The sequence below is a fragment of the Pseudochaenichthys georgianus genome, chromosome 11 (assembly GCF_902827115.2).
Source record: "Pseudochaenichthys georgianus chromosome 11, fPseGeo1.2, whole genome shotgun sequence".
NCBI lineage: Eukaryota > Metazoa > Chordata > Actinopteri > Perciformes > Channichthyidae > Pseudochaenichthys > Pseudochaenichthys georgianus.
Genome location: NC_047513.1, coordinates 5,231,077 through 5,244,925, shown reverse-complemented (window position 1 = coordinate 5,244,925; position 13,849 = coordinate 5,231,077). Strand labels below are relative to the sequence as shown.

The 13,849-nt window shown below is 39.2% G+C and overlaps 1 protein-coding gene across 1 annotated transcript in view; it reads right to left on the bottom strand.

Annotated features, from left to right (window-relative positions):
* Positions 1-429: 429 nt before the first annotated feature.
* Positions 430-13,849, bottom strand: part of LOC117455459 (ectonucleotide pyrophosphatase/phosphodiesterase family member 3) — a 58,383-nt gene continuing 44,963 nt past the window's right edge. The window contains exons 18-24 of the mRNA XM_034094978.1: positions 8,883-8,928; positions 8,461-8,615; positions 6,667-6,802; positions 3,534-3,611; positions 3,306-3,438; positions 2,542-2,698; positions 430-603 (exon numbers count right to left, since the gene is read on the bottom strand). Coding sequence (XP_033950869.1) covers positions 430-603; positions 2,542-2,698; positions 3,306-3,438; positions 3,534-3,611; positions 6,667-6,802; positions 8,461-8,615; positions 8,883-8,928 — 879 coding nt within the window. The remainder of the gene's footprint in view (positions 604-2,541; positions 2,699-3,305; positions 3,439-3,533; positions 3,612-6,666; positions 6,803-8,460; positions 8,616-8,882; positions 8,929-13,849) is intronic.

Genomic DNA, 13,849 nt, shown 5'->3' with positions numbered 1-13,849 from the left:
CGTTACTTCGTTACTTACTAAAATCAGTCATAATCAAACCTTAACAAACACCTGCAAAGAACACATGCATTTGAAACTTTAGCAGTCTGCGTGATCTGCCTGCAGGGAGGGGCGGGCCGGCCCTGCGAGTAAAGTAACGAGTAAAGTAACGAGTTACTTTATGTAGAGAGTAACGAAGTAGTGTAATATATTACTTTTTTTTAAAGTAATATGTAATATATTACTTTTTTTTAGTAACAACCCCATCTCTGCGTCGAATAACAGATAGTTGGAATGCTGTATCAGCATTCCCACTAAATAAGCATTTTCACTCACAAATCTTCAGCACAAAGGGATAGCATAATTCAAGACTATTTATTCACTACATTACTTTAGCACATACAGTATAATATATTTATCCCGGTGTTTTCTCTGTGGAAAATAGCAATTTTATAGTTTTCTGTGAATAGCAGCTGTGGGGCGGGTCTTCACCTTTAGCAGCTCTGGGATTGGTCGATCGCTCTCCTGGTAAAAGTCCAATCCTGTGATCCACTCAACGTCTCTGAGTCGTGCCTGATGGAACCACATGAGGTCTTCCACCCATTGAGATTCGGCTTCTATACTCTGTCGGTGCAAAAAAAAGTGAACAATTGAAGTTTCACTGTAGGTTTGTGATCATGTGTCTCCAAAATATGTCTTTCTTCTAAGTGTTAGTTACATTTTTTTCCTTTGCATTGCTTCCTGTTCTGTGAACGGTCTAAGGCTAGAGTTGGCGTACTGTACTGTATCTGCTAGGGCTGGTTAGTCAACTAAGCCTCACTATGAACAAAATGTATCTTCACCAATCGGTTTGTCCAATAAATCATCAAGATCTTTGCATTTTGTTGAGTTGTATTGCAAGATTACCAGAAATTGAAATATTCTGAAAGGTCTAGGCTCCTTTGTGTATCCTTATGTCACCGTAGTGGGGCTTGAGTTATAATTTATTGCCTCCCAAATGCAATGATGTCTGGAATGAGAAGTAATGTTTATTCACATACTGTTTATATATTTTTGTGTTCTTTGTAATTACCTTTTCTATCCTTTGATGATGATTTAATTGTATTTGTCTTGCTTTTACTTTCAACATATAAGTTTAATATTAGTGTTTAGCCTTGTGTCTTTTTTGTCTTTTCACAGGTTGAAATTAATGTTAAACTCATGCGTATGTGAGTATAAGTAGGAGTAAGTGTTTTTTACGGTGGTCGATAGGTGCAAACGCATTATAACTGCCCAAAACATTTCCATTAGGAGAAACTAATACAATACAAATTAATACAAATGTGCCCAAAAAAATGCAAATGAGGAAAGCATCTTCACCAATATGACAAAAAATGCTCAGCATTAAGAAAACATTCACTAATTTACTGAAACATGCGCATGATTTACTAGTGTTGCAAGAAAAGGCTGCAAATGCAAAGCGCTGCAAATAAAAAATGCTGCAAGAATCTCAAAACACAACGGAGACGGGGACACTAAAAAGTGATGCACATAGCTCGGACTGGAGGGTTTGTTTGAGATTATAGAGTTGGCTTACTGTCCTTGTTTCAGAGTTAGTCTGTTTCATAATTGTAAGTGTTTTCTCAGTATATTTTAAATGACAAGGTTAGCTACATTAGCTTTCCAGCTTGCAGCAGATCTGCAATAATTTCGTAAGGAATCATGCAATGACATTGTTAAAATAAGTCAATACAACATTTTAGGTACATTTCCAGTGATAGTTGGCCAATTTATAACTGCCGAAGGTCAACAAGCACTGCAGTCCCAGCTGTGTGTGTCACTTTTTAGTGTCCCTGTTTCCGTTGTGTTTTGAGTTTTTTGCAGCATTTTTTTCATTTTCAGCGCTTTTAGTAAACCCTGCTCATGTTGGTGAATGTTTTCTAAATGTTGCGCATGTGTTCTCCTGTTGGGGAAGATGTTTTAAAATGTTCATGTGTTTTGGCACATTTTTGTTTTTATATTTGCATTGTTTTTGAGTGTTTCGGGTCGTTGTAGCGTGTTTGCACCTGACGGCCACCGTAGGTTTCATGTGGAAAAAAGGTTTTAGAAATCAAATTAACCCTCCTGAATTCTTTGGTTTTGGTCTCACCTCTCACGCTACCTCACAACAAACACAGCCTCTAGAAACATACGTGTTGTGGTGAAATGAATGTTAAAATCAGTGTAGCACTAGCAGGTAATCAAGACCTTTTCATACCATTATTTAATCACTGTTGGATTCAAAGACAACTTTTTTGTAATAAATGGCAAAGATTGGACCGCAGACACAATGGTTCATTTTGGTCTTTTCATTACCTGACAGTACATTCACTTCCTGAGTGTCAGTAAAAGGGAACATATTGACTGTTACACATGGGTACAGAAGACACTGCTGCTTTGATCATGAAAAGCAGCCAAAGGGAGGCAGTTTCGGACTGAACCGTACAAAGAGTTTCAGTTTATCTGTCTGGTGTAATGTGACGTGGATGGAAGAGGAGGATTGTGTAATCTTAAAAAGGTTATTTAAACATTGCTGTTCCTTACTTTGCAGCTTTCCGAGTTGTGGGATAAGTGAGGTAGCAGGAAGGAAACACTCTGCAGCTCGCCAGCACACTCGCTTACAGGTTGCTCATTGAACTTGCAGCTGGTCAACACTGCAAAGTAATGTGTGGGGATGGGGATGTTTGTGCCGGACACAAACCTGTAGTCAAATAAAAACACAGTCTTATTCGTTGGAAATGTACAACTTTTTGAAATAGACGATTTGTGTAGGGTCATGTCATTGGCTGTCATTGGCTCTGACCAACACAAGAAAAAGGAATCTTTTTAGCCTCTGACCATTTTTTAAAGTGTCTGCAGTCTGTTGCTCATGGTATTAGTGATGAAGCATACATCATAAGCAATGTTGGTTTAAATGTAATTTATATCAAGTGATGATATTACATTAAGTTAGGATACATATTGCAAAAAAGGATGGACCATGACAGGATCCCTGAGAAACACCAAAGGACAATTCTTTTTGTATATGTATGATATACAATGGTAACAAAACAATTTAAAATGTTAAAACGGTTCAGCAGAGCCAAACCCAGTGCTTAAGGTAATTCATAAGATAATCATTACCAATTAAGTTGAACACAGGACATGAATTAAAAATAATCAGAACAAAGATCTCATGTGCCCTTCTTATAATTTAAACGGGAACAAAAAGTAAGTATTCGCAGTGGTTCATAAATCAAGGCTGTCTGTTCCAGAAAAAAAAAACTGCAATACTACTAACTTCCATAACAAAAATAAACTTCACATACTGTTGGATCTGCTCTGGAGTGTCACATTGTCCGTCGTAGTTGTAATCGAAGGCGGGTCCTGTCACCACGTTGATGCTGTTATAAATATATGCATATTTCTTCAATAGGGTGTTGTGAAAGTAGTCCCAGATCTCTAAAATAGGAAAGTAAAGCGGAAATTAAAGGGAAACAAATCAGAGTTGCGTATGTAAGCCTGTAATTTTTGTCGTGATATAAGCAGTAACTTACTTTTAAACTCGGGGTACATTGGCACCACATTGCTCATTAGTAGAGCATCATACTTCTGGTCCCCTTTTTCATTCAAATCTGCAAAAACACAGCAATAAACTGTCATTATAGGATGTGATAAAATTGTGAAAGGAATAATTGTTGTAAGCTTGTAAATACAGAGGGGCAACATCAAGAATGCATTGTTGCTGCTGCTGAATTAGACCATACCTTGCATTGATTTGACCCATAATATGCCAAAATCCAGGGTCTGATTCATAAAATATATTGTGGTAATGATATTAAAAGTGAACATATTCTCATAAAGCTTTACATTTGAGTGCAATTACTCCTTCTTCTTCAGCACCAACACTCTTAAGATGCTAATAATTTTGCTGCAACTGTGTGTGGATATTAGCACTTATCTTTTGGACTTGGACTTTTTTTTTTTCAACAAAGGTTAAATATGTTGCATCTATGTGTTATTCTTCCGAGATGATGCAGTGGCTATTAGCCACACATAGGCCTATATCTAAACAAAGTATACAAATACAAGATTACAAGACAATGTTTAATGTTTTCATCCATATATTTTATGTGGTAAAATAGCTGTCTACTGCTATATTATTGCTCTGAATTTCAAATTGTGAACCAATATTTGGTTCATTGCCTCAGAACTTGTACTATTTGCAATGACAAGGCAGTTACATCTAATCTAATCTAAACTTGAGGTTGGCAGCACAGTTAGGGAGGCAGATTTCTCTTTCGTTTTGTCTTACTTGGTAAGGTTTAGCGGGCACCAAAACCGCTCAAATCCATTAGTGAGTTTATTTCTAAAGACTTTATACAATTCTCAAAATCTGTAGACTTTTCTACAATCTTCTCACTTACTTTTGGGTTTACAGCTTTTAAATCTTTCAAATAATGGTTTAAAATTGTTCACAGTTAAACCTCAACCTCACCTTTGAGAAATCAGGCACTCTCCTGCATCATCTTACCTAAACACAGTGTGATGTGTCTAATATAAGTGTTAGGGCATCAGGTCCAACTAGAGAATGCAATTCCTGAAGAAATTGCTAGTGGGAATGCTTTATGCTGAAAAGCTGACGCTGAATTGCTATTCTGAAATGTAATGTGTAAGAAGAAAGTGAAGAATTTAGATTGAAATGATACATGAACACTGGGGGCTTGAATGTGTGATGAGAAGAAAATAAAGTAAAAAAGCTTGGAAAAGCAGCAGAATATTTGAACTGCAAACTATTGAACTAACTTGATGATGAATGATCTGTCGCCATGGCAACGGTATTTGATGACACTCCATAATACGCTTAGTTGTTTTGGCTGCATCGTTACCAAACCTGTGAAGTTTTGTGCCGTTTGGAGCATTTTTACTGAAGTTATGAGAAAACCGTGTTTCAAGGCGAGCATTGTGTTGCCATGGCAACAGCATTTGAAGACATTTCAAAACTGTCACGTAGATGTCTTCACGGCTGGACAGTTAGCACACGTGAAGTTTGAGCACTTTTTGACTATTTTCATAGGAGTTATAGCAATATCGTGTTTTACAGCGAGGGATGCGTTGCCATGGCAACAGACTTTGAGGAAAACTCACTAATGGCACATAGACATGTTGGTGGCTGGACCATTAACTGTCACCTGAAGTCTGGTGGTGTTTTGACCATTTTCATATCAGTTACGACAACATCATGTTTTTTTGGCGAGGGATGCGTTTCCATGGAAACAGCCTATGGTGAGATCTCAGATTTTGCGTAGAGCTGTTGAGGCATGGACCAGTCATATAAGCGAAGTTTGGGGACGATCGGACCGTGTCCATTGGAGTTACAGCGACATCGTGTTTCATGGCGAGGGATGCGTTTTCATGTAAATGGCATATGATGACACCCCATAATTGACGTAGAGCTGTGTTAACCTTTATCTGAAGTCTTGCTGCTCTGAGCGTGTCAGTTGGAGCGATGACATCATCGTGTTCCATGACACAGGTGTTTATATTTGAGCTAACGAGGTGTCCAGAGATCAAAGGTTTCCATTGTTCTGAATGAGAGATAAACCTCTTACATGTGAACGTTTTGTTGAAGAACCGTAACAGATATCAGTGACATTTCAAAGCTGAAGTGTGCTCATCTGAAGTGTGCTTTTTGTGTACTTTCGGGTTAATAATGTGGCCTTTTTGGCAGATTAACTAAAGGTGTGCGGCTGCTGTCGTGGGGAAAGATGAGGCTGAACTTACAATGGGGTTTAATGGAGGAATGTTGAACGTTTTTGTCACTTCATGCCCTCAAGGGGCATTTTGTTTTGTTTTGTTTTTTATTTGTTTGTTTTTTTCAAGCTACGATATTTTCCTACGTTTCTCATGAAAAATGATGTCTCAGGAATATAGGGTTTGGGAATTATGGCAGGTTTAAAAGAAAATATGAAGGCTAATTTCAATCTGTCCTCCACTCTAGCTGTGACATCACACACTCTACATCTGAAGAAGGCCTCTTTACCAAGGTCTGAACAATGTTTAATATCTCTAAAAGTACGAATCAGATTTAAAAGTAATAATGTCAGAAAGATGTGTAACATTTTAAAGTTGGAATGAGGTTTCTGAGTGAAAGTATGAATGAGCAGTTAGCAGTTGAAGTCGCATGAAGATTGTTCAAGTCTGAATAGTTTCTCCATTGACTTCCATGTTAAAAATGTGATGAATTATGGGATGTATCTCTGGAATTATGAAAGTTATGAATGAGAAAAGTAATAGCCATTGATTCCCGACCGAGCTGAACGTTTTGATGTTTGTACGGAGTTTCTGCGATGTGGAATGTGGGAGAAGAAGAGGTGCAAAATAACCCGGCGGAATAATAAAGAATTTTGTGCGTAGCATAACAGATGGTTGGAATGCTGTATCAGCACTTCCACTAAATAATTCATTTACTTTTCAACAACAACAACTGTAGCTTAAATCTTCCTAAAATGCAATATTTTGTGTGTTTCACAAATCTAAACCAGAAATCTAATGATCTAGTTGTGTACTTTATTTATCTGACTGAGACTCTTGATGTCAGTTCTGAATGTATTAGCTCACATCCCTTTAAACACTAAGAATCAAACCAAACATTGTGAAAGTATGTGCCTGTGTGAGGTATGCGCGTACTTGGTGGGTGCAGGAAGGCGGTCGTCAGGTTCCCTGCAGCTATGTAGTGGTCACATCTGGCACTGTTGGATGCTGGGAGTCTGACGTCCGCCCTCAAACAGTCTGGTGTAACCGGTGGTAACGGGTCCAGGTTTTTCTACAGGAATGGGAACACGTAAACTTAAGTTAGTTACAGTAATGAGCTCTAGCCCAACAGTTGTCCCTTTGTCTCTTTACCAAGAAACAGAACTTTTCCAGGGATGTTGGTAACTCTGTGCTTTTCTTTTGTTTGATACGCCAACGCTTTGAGTTCTAGCTAATCTGGATATTTATCTATTTTCACTGGAACTAAGTAGGTAAAAACATTAGAAAAATGCAGAAAACTGTGCAGATTTTTGGCATTAGTTTATGGTCATTGAATTAAGTAGAGTTTATCAATGTTGAATTCATATAAATTAAACACCACTGACATCAAGCCAAGAAAGACCAACCAGACCTATAATTAAAAACATTCACAATGCGTCAATGTCATCAGATCCACCTCAATGATGAGTGGATATCGAAGATCCTGTGATACACCTGAATGCACTACTAAAGGCTAAGTGGGTCTGGACTTTAATGTTCTTTGAAAGTGAAAATAAGCATTACCAAGGTAAAATGTCCACTCCTCTTAGGTTGATACTGATATCGTATCATGGGGAAAATTCTTGAGTTGTACGTTTTTTTGGTTCACATCTACTTCTCCAGTTTTCGATCACTAAGGGTAGGCTTTCTTCACATTGACCCTGGGTTTATTGGAGGTTATTCAGTTCACCTGGATTTTAGACTTTACAGACCATTTACATGCAAAATCTATATAACACACGACAGGAAAGGGATACCCAAAAAAGAATAATAGGGCCCCTTTAACTTAGGGCCTTTTAACAAGTCTGTGCCTTTTTTATAATATTCTTGCTAGAGTTCATGGCCACGTTATAATTTAGTTTATAACCTTCATACAGACTTAATCATCGACGAGCTGTTAAGTTATTTTAGAAAAGGCATTTGTTCATTTTTAAACAAGCATTTTATCATAATTAAGGCAAGGCAAGTTTATTTATATAGTACTTTTCTGTACGCGACAATTCAAAGTGCTTTACAAAACAAATTAAAATACTTTTTAGGAATAAATACATTAAAAACACATTATACAATTTTACAACAGACATTACAAAGCAAAGATAATAAAATAATAAAAATAAACACCACAGGTAAACAATACATGTTTAAAAGGCATACTGTAGTTCGAATATGAGCATCTCAATTAAAAGCAGCGGCAAAGAGATATGTTTTTAGTGTCGATTTAAAAATAGTGAGCGTTTCTGCGGACGTGCATGATTTGGGTAGTTTATTCCAGAGTATCGGGGCATAATAGCTAAATGCTGCCTCTCCATGTTTTGTTGTTACTCTCAGAGCCGATAGCAGACCCGTCCCAGAAGACCTGAGGCACCTTGATGGCTCGTAATTATGCAGGAGTTCAACAATATACTTTGGTCCTAAACCAAAGATTTAAAAACTAGCAATAGTACTTTAAAATCAATTCTTTGGCCGACTGGAAGCCAGTGTAGAGATTTCAGAACCGGACTGATGTGATCCACTCTTTTAGTGTTAATTAAGGAGAAATATTTTCATTTTGACGGCTAATTTTGGTTACATGCAGTTGGGAAATTGTTCACTGGCTTGTTCTTGGTCACTTTAAATTTGGGGAACCAGTTCCACCACATAACAAAAGCAAACCTTTCAGAATATGTTCTCCCTCTCCATTGAAACACTCACTGGCTTGTCGATGGTGAAGGAGCTCCACAGAGGCATCAGGGCTGTGAGGCTGTAGGCGGTGATGAATCCCTCCTGGGGGAGGACACAGTAACTCTTGTTAGGCTGCAGCATCCGAGGGCGGCCCTCCGGAAAGTGTTTCTTCTTCGCAGCAAACTCTGATAAAACAAAAAAAGTGCACTTCCCTTTACATTGTCCTTTAGGAGTGATTTGAACAATTCTGGAAAATAAGTAGGAAGATGAATAGGGAAAATAAATGAGACTGATCAATGCAATCAGATGTGATGTTACACGTCATCATTGCAAATTAAAATAGCCTGATTTAAAGGAAATGATCTAAATTCCAAAATTCGAGAAAAGAAAAGATCTAAGATACATTTAAGGTACAGAATAACTGTTTTTTAAATGCCAGTGAACCTCCTCACCTTGCTCTGCTGTCAGATTCAGACGGCTGTTGATTGAATTGTCACTCTAAAGAGAACAAGAGAAAACAAATGATGTTAATGAATTTATTGATTTGGGTCCATTTCCATTTTTAAACAGTATCCAATCCCATAATTCAGTAAAAAAAAAAAAAGCTGATATATATGCTTGCCTGTAGAAAGGAACTCATGGATTATTAAGGTAAAGAATAATTAAAACCCCCTCGTATATACTTAAAAAAGAAAAGAAAATATCTTTAACTACTTTCCAGCTTCCATCCCTCATTAAAAAGGACTGAGTGGATGTCGTTAGGGGCAAAGTAGTGAGTTGAAAAATACGAATGTTTGGTTTGGTGCAGATGGGTTTGTGTAATAACTTTTTGCAGTAGAGTAAGCATCTGCCAATTTACCGACCATAATCGTGGTTTATGTAATCAAGGGTTTTAGTTGCCTTTCCCTAATCATATCTAGCCATAATCTATTTTCTATTAACAAAGTTTTTCCCTACCGTAACCTCACCATATTTAGTGTGTAAGTAAGTTAGTTAGTAAGTTAGCTAACTATGTGCAAATGTGGCAGAAAAGGAAAAAAAACTAAATTCAATAGGTCATAATCCTTATTTTTAACTAACATCGCAAATGTAAGATGCATCTATTTAATTAATAAATGTGTTCTGCGACATAATGTGTCAAGGAGAAGTCTGTAATCCTGAACAGCTGCAGTTTTTAAGCAATTGTTTGTGGTTGGCATGCCAACCACAAACAATTGGAGATTGGAGATTGGAGAACCAAACCTGAAAACAGACGTCTGCAGCAGCAACTCTACTTTAACCCTGTAAGGCCCACTGTTGTAATTTTACAACATTACTTTAAGCTATCCTAAAAAAGTAAAGACTACATTTACATAGTCAATAGGTAATTTTGTTCAGCCTCACAATGCTATTGGGTTGTACATGTGTTTATAGGTCCTGCCCTCTGGCCATACTCACACAACTTCAGAATCTTCCAACAAGCAACATCTTTGTTTTATTGGACTGGATTTGTCAGATTCAATATAATAAGCATATGTATTATTGATACATATTAATTAATTTTTCACAACAACTTGACAGTGTCAGAGATGGAAAAGAAAGACAAACTCTGGAAACTCAGACCCTGGCTTGATACATTCAGAGAGAAATGCTGCAGGTGGTACCAGAAGAACACAACTCTGTGGATGAGATGATGATTCCTTTCAAGGGGAAATTCAGCAGCATCAAGCCGAGTGGAGACCAACCACAACATCTGTGCTGTTAAATGGTATGACAGCAGAGCGGTCACACTTTTCTCATCCTTTGCTGGACCACACCCTGTGCAGAACATTCAACGCTGGGACAAAGCCAACAAAACCTACGTAGAAGTTGAGAGGCCTTCCATTGTGGCTACGTACAACAAGTACATGGGAGGTGTGGATTTGTTGGACTCGTTTACGGCCAAATATAAGTTCCCCATGAAGTCCCGACGCTGGTACGTGTACATCTTCTGGCACAACATCATCCTTGCTGTGATCAACGCCTGGCTCCTCTACAAGCGGGACTGCAGAGCTCTAAAGACGGCAAAGCAGGAGATCCTGAACAGGAGACAGTTTCAGACAGATCTAGCATCCTCTCTCATCCTGGTAAGAATGCATTTCTGCTATTTGCCGTTTGGAATATGTTTTTATATTTCACTGTAATATTTTTGACTTGTATCCTAATGTATTTTTGTTTTAATCAGGTGAACACAACTCCCATGAAAACATCAAAGAGAGGACGACCATCTTCAGGCAACGGGAGCCCAGCACCGACGGTGACATCAAGGAGCCCGTTGAACGCTCAGAAGAGACCATCCTCAGGTGATGGGAGTCCACCAAGCGGGGCCCCATCCAAGAGATCACAACCTCCACTGGATGTACGCAAGGACCTAATGGCACATTTTCCAGGGAAGACCAAGAGAGGACGCTGTGTAGACACTGCAGTAAAGGGACACAAACACCCAATGCACCAAGTGTGACGTCCGTCTGTGCTTTTCTGACGATAGGAACTGTTTTTTGGACTACCATATTCATAATTAATAAATGACTATTCATAAAAAATATGACTGATGTGTGATTATTATTCATGCTATATACTGATATAGGGCTCAGTAAGCAATCAATCCTGAAAATCAACCCTTAGCTGTTCAATATATTTATTCAGACAATGCGAGTAGAAATACAGGAATTCTGCTCCCACCTAAGCACCAACGTTGCAATATTACAATATTTCGCTAAAAACTTACCAAAACGTAAAAAATGTGAAAACTCTTTCATTTCTGCTCCAGAGGCTCCCTACAACAACATCTGAAAGGTGAAAAAAAAATAATTCTAATGTTTTTCTATTTTTGGGCTTTACAGGGTTAACAGCACTGTTTTTTTCTAGGTTAATGAAGACTCTAAGAAAACCTAGTTAACAAAGCTCAATTTACTTTTCCCAGATTTACCGTTGCAAGGAAATGTTATTGTTGAGAAAACAAAATACAAGGCGACACCATCCAGTAAAACTTGTTGCATAGTGTCTCCTGTGGCTCTGAGTTGAGTCACAAAATAACCGTTAGGTCATGCGCGGTTACATTGGAGTCACTCCACCCTGTGGGCGCTTTTGAGGTGATGGGAATTGTATGATCGAGTATGTCTAGATATACCCAAACGTCAGCCAAAGTCAGGACCCTTTTTCTGTTTCACAACTTTTGGAAAGTGCAATAGTAAATCAATGGAATAGCCATTTAATCCTATAGTTGACAGGGGTTTTGTGAAAATGTATTATGTAGCGTACAGTAAATGATGCTCAGAAAATGTTCAGTTGGTGCCTCTCACCAGCTGGCATCACAGATAGCTAGGACTGAAATGCTGCTGTTAGTGTAGCCGGCTCAAAGTCAAACTGCCTCCACGTCTGTTATTCTTGTTCTATTTTAGGATGAGAAAAGGCTGACCTCACGTTCCCCTGAGTTTCCCATGCGATCACAGTATGTGACAATCTTTTACTCTTAAATTAAATGTCATGTTGAGAGAGACTGGCTGGGAAGTGACCTTATGCCTCATAGGGAACAAAAGCAACGTTATTGAAAGAAAAAAAATCATCCATGAATTGCACGACTATATCTTGTAACTGCATACAATTAGGAGTTTACCGTTACAGGTTCAGTAAATGTCATTCTGTTCATGATCAAAATAACAATGAAGTTTAAAGGGGACCTGTCATGCAAAATGCACTTTTGTACGTCTTTTATACATGAATATGTGTCCCCGGTGTGTCAGGAAACTCACCAAGTGTCAGAAAACACAACTCTCTCTCTTTTCTGCAACGGGTCTGATACAGACTGATACATTTTTGAAAATTCTCTGACGTCAGGAATGAGGCGCTCCGCCTATATGGGCCACTCTCCACCTATCAGGGGAATGGGGGGTTGGGCCACGGCCGGCCAGTGCCGCTCGAAAGCACTGGAGACACTGTAGTACATATGCCAGGCCTGTAAGTGGCGCTGTAGTCTGCCACAAAAGCAGCGAAGAAGATTTCCCGCGCATGGTTGCCCTTCTGTTTATTCTCCGCTGTGGCTCTTTTTCTCCCTCCCCGAGGCAAGCGTTTGCGCCTCCTGCTGCTGTAATTCAATGCAATCCCTCCCCGTCGAGGCAAGCACTGTAATTCTCTCCGGTAGTCCACCAGCAGATGACAAACACCCACCTCTCCGCCTCTTCCAAGGAACGAGGGGACCGTGCGGCAGAGTCTCAGTTAGATATTTTTTCGCCGGTCAACATGTCCGTTAAAGTTGAACTCTCCCGGAAACAATTAGAAAAGTGACTGAGCTTTAAAGCAAATAAATAATGACTCTATATAATCATATAAGAATAAAACACGGAGGACGGAGATCTCTTTTTCTCCCCCTCTTCTGACAGCCAGCAGCTGATCTCAGAGCACGCTCTGGGGGGCGTGGTCCAGAGTCCTGCACGGGTCTGATTTTCAAGACCTGCTCCCGCCCCCGCGACGTGCAATACCGATCCCGCCCCGCTACCCGCACATATTGCCAATTAGTTCCGCAACCCGACCCGCCGGCACAAGATCCGCAACCCGACCCGAACCCGCATATGAGCAGTGAAAACGTGCAATTATTAACACATGCAGTGGCATATTTGTCTCAAAAAGCGTGGGATGTTGGTTATTTTCTCCATCTAGGAACCAAAAGCCTCCCAGACGTTGGATTTCGCTCTTGAGGAAGTGTTATTGAAAATGCTGTATTCTCCACTAGAGAGCTTCACCTCAGCCATTTCGAATGTGGCGCGCTCAGCAGCAGATTGATGCGCTGCAGAGGTTATGATTATGCACGTTCCTGCGGGGGAGAGGTCCGAGGATTTAAACATTAAACTAAATTATTATTATTTTAATATATTTATTATGCAATACCCGCGACCCGACCCGCATCATCTTTGTTTTACCCAGAACCGAACCTGGAAAAAAGCGTTTGAAAAAATACCACCCGCGAATCACCTTTTTTGCGGGTCACCCGTCGGGTACCCCAGGTACCCGACCCGATGCAGGACTCTGGCGTGGTCAGCTGCAGCTCATTTGCATTAAAGCTACGTCACAGAATCAGCCCTTGCAAAAACAGGGCTGGAAAGAGCAAATAGAGCGAAATGAGTCATGGCTAAAATGCAGTTTGGTATTTTGAAATAAATACTATATTTATATACTTTATATAGGTATGGCCCTACAATATATTGTTCAAATATAGCATGATAGGTCCACTTTAAAATACTGTATTTACTTTATTCGGGGCGAAGTCAAACAAGTACAGATATATAAATGTGGTGTTGTAATAAAGTAATGTATGACAAACTTGTTAGAGAAGTCAGAGTTTAAAAAACTTTAAATACATGTATTTTATGCTGAATCCTCCGCTTTTCTTTGCCTTCTCGCCATG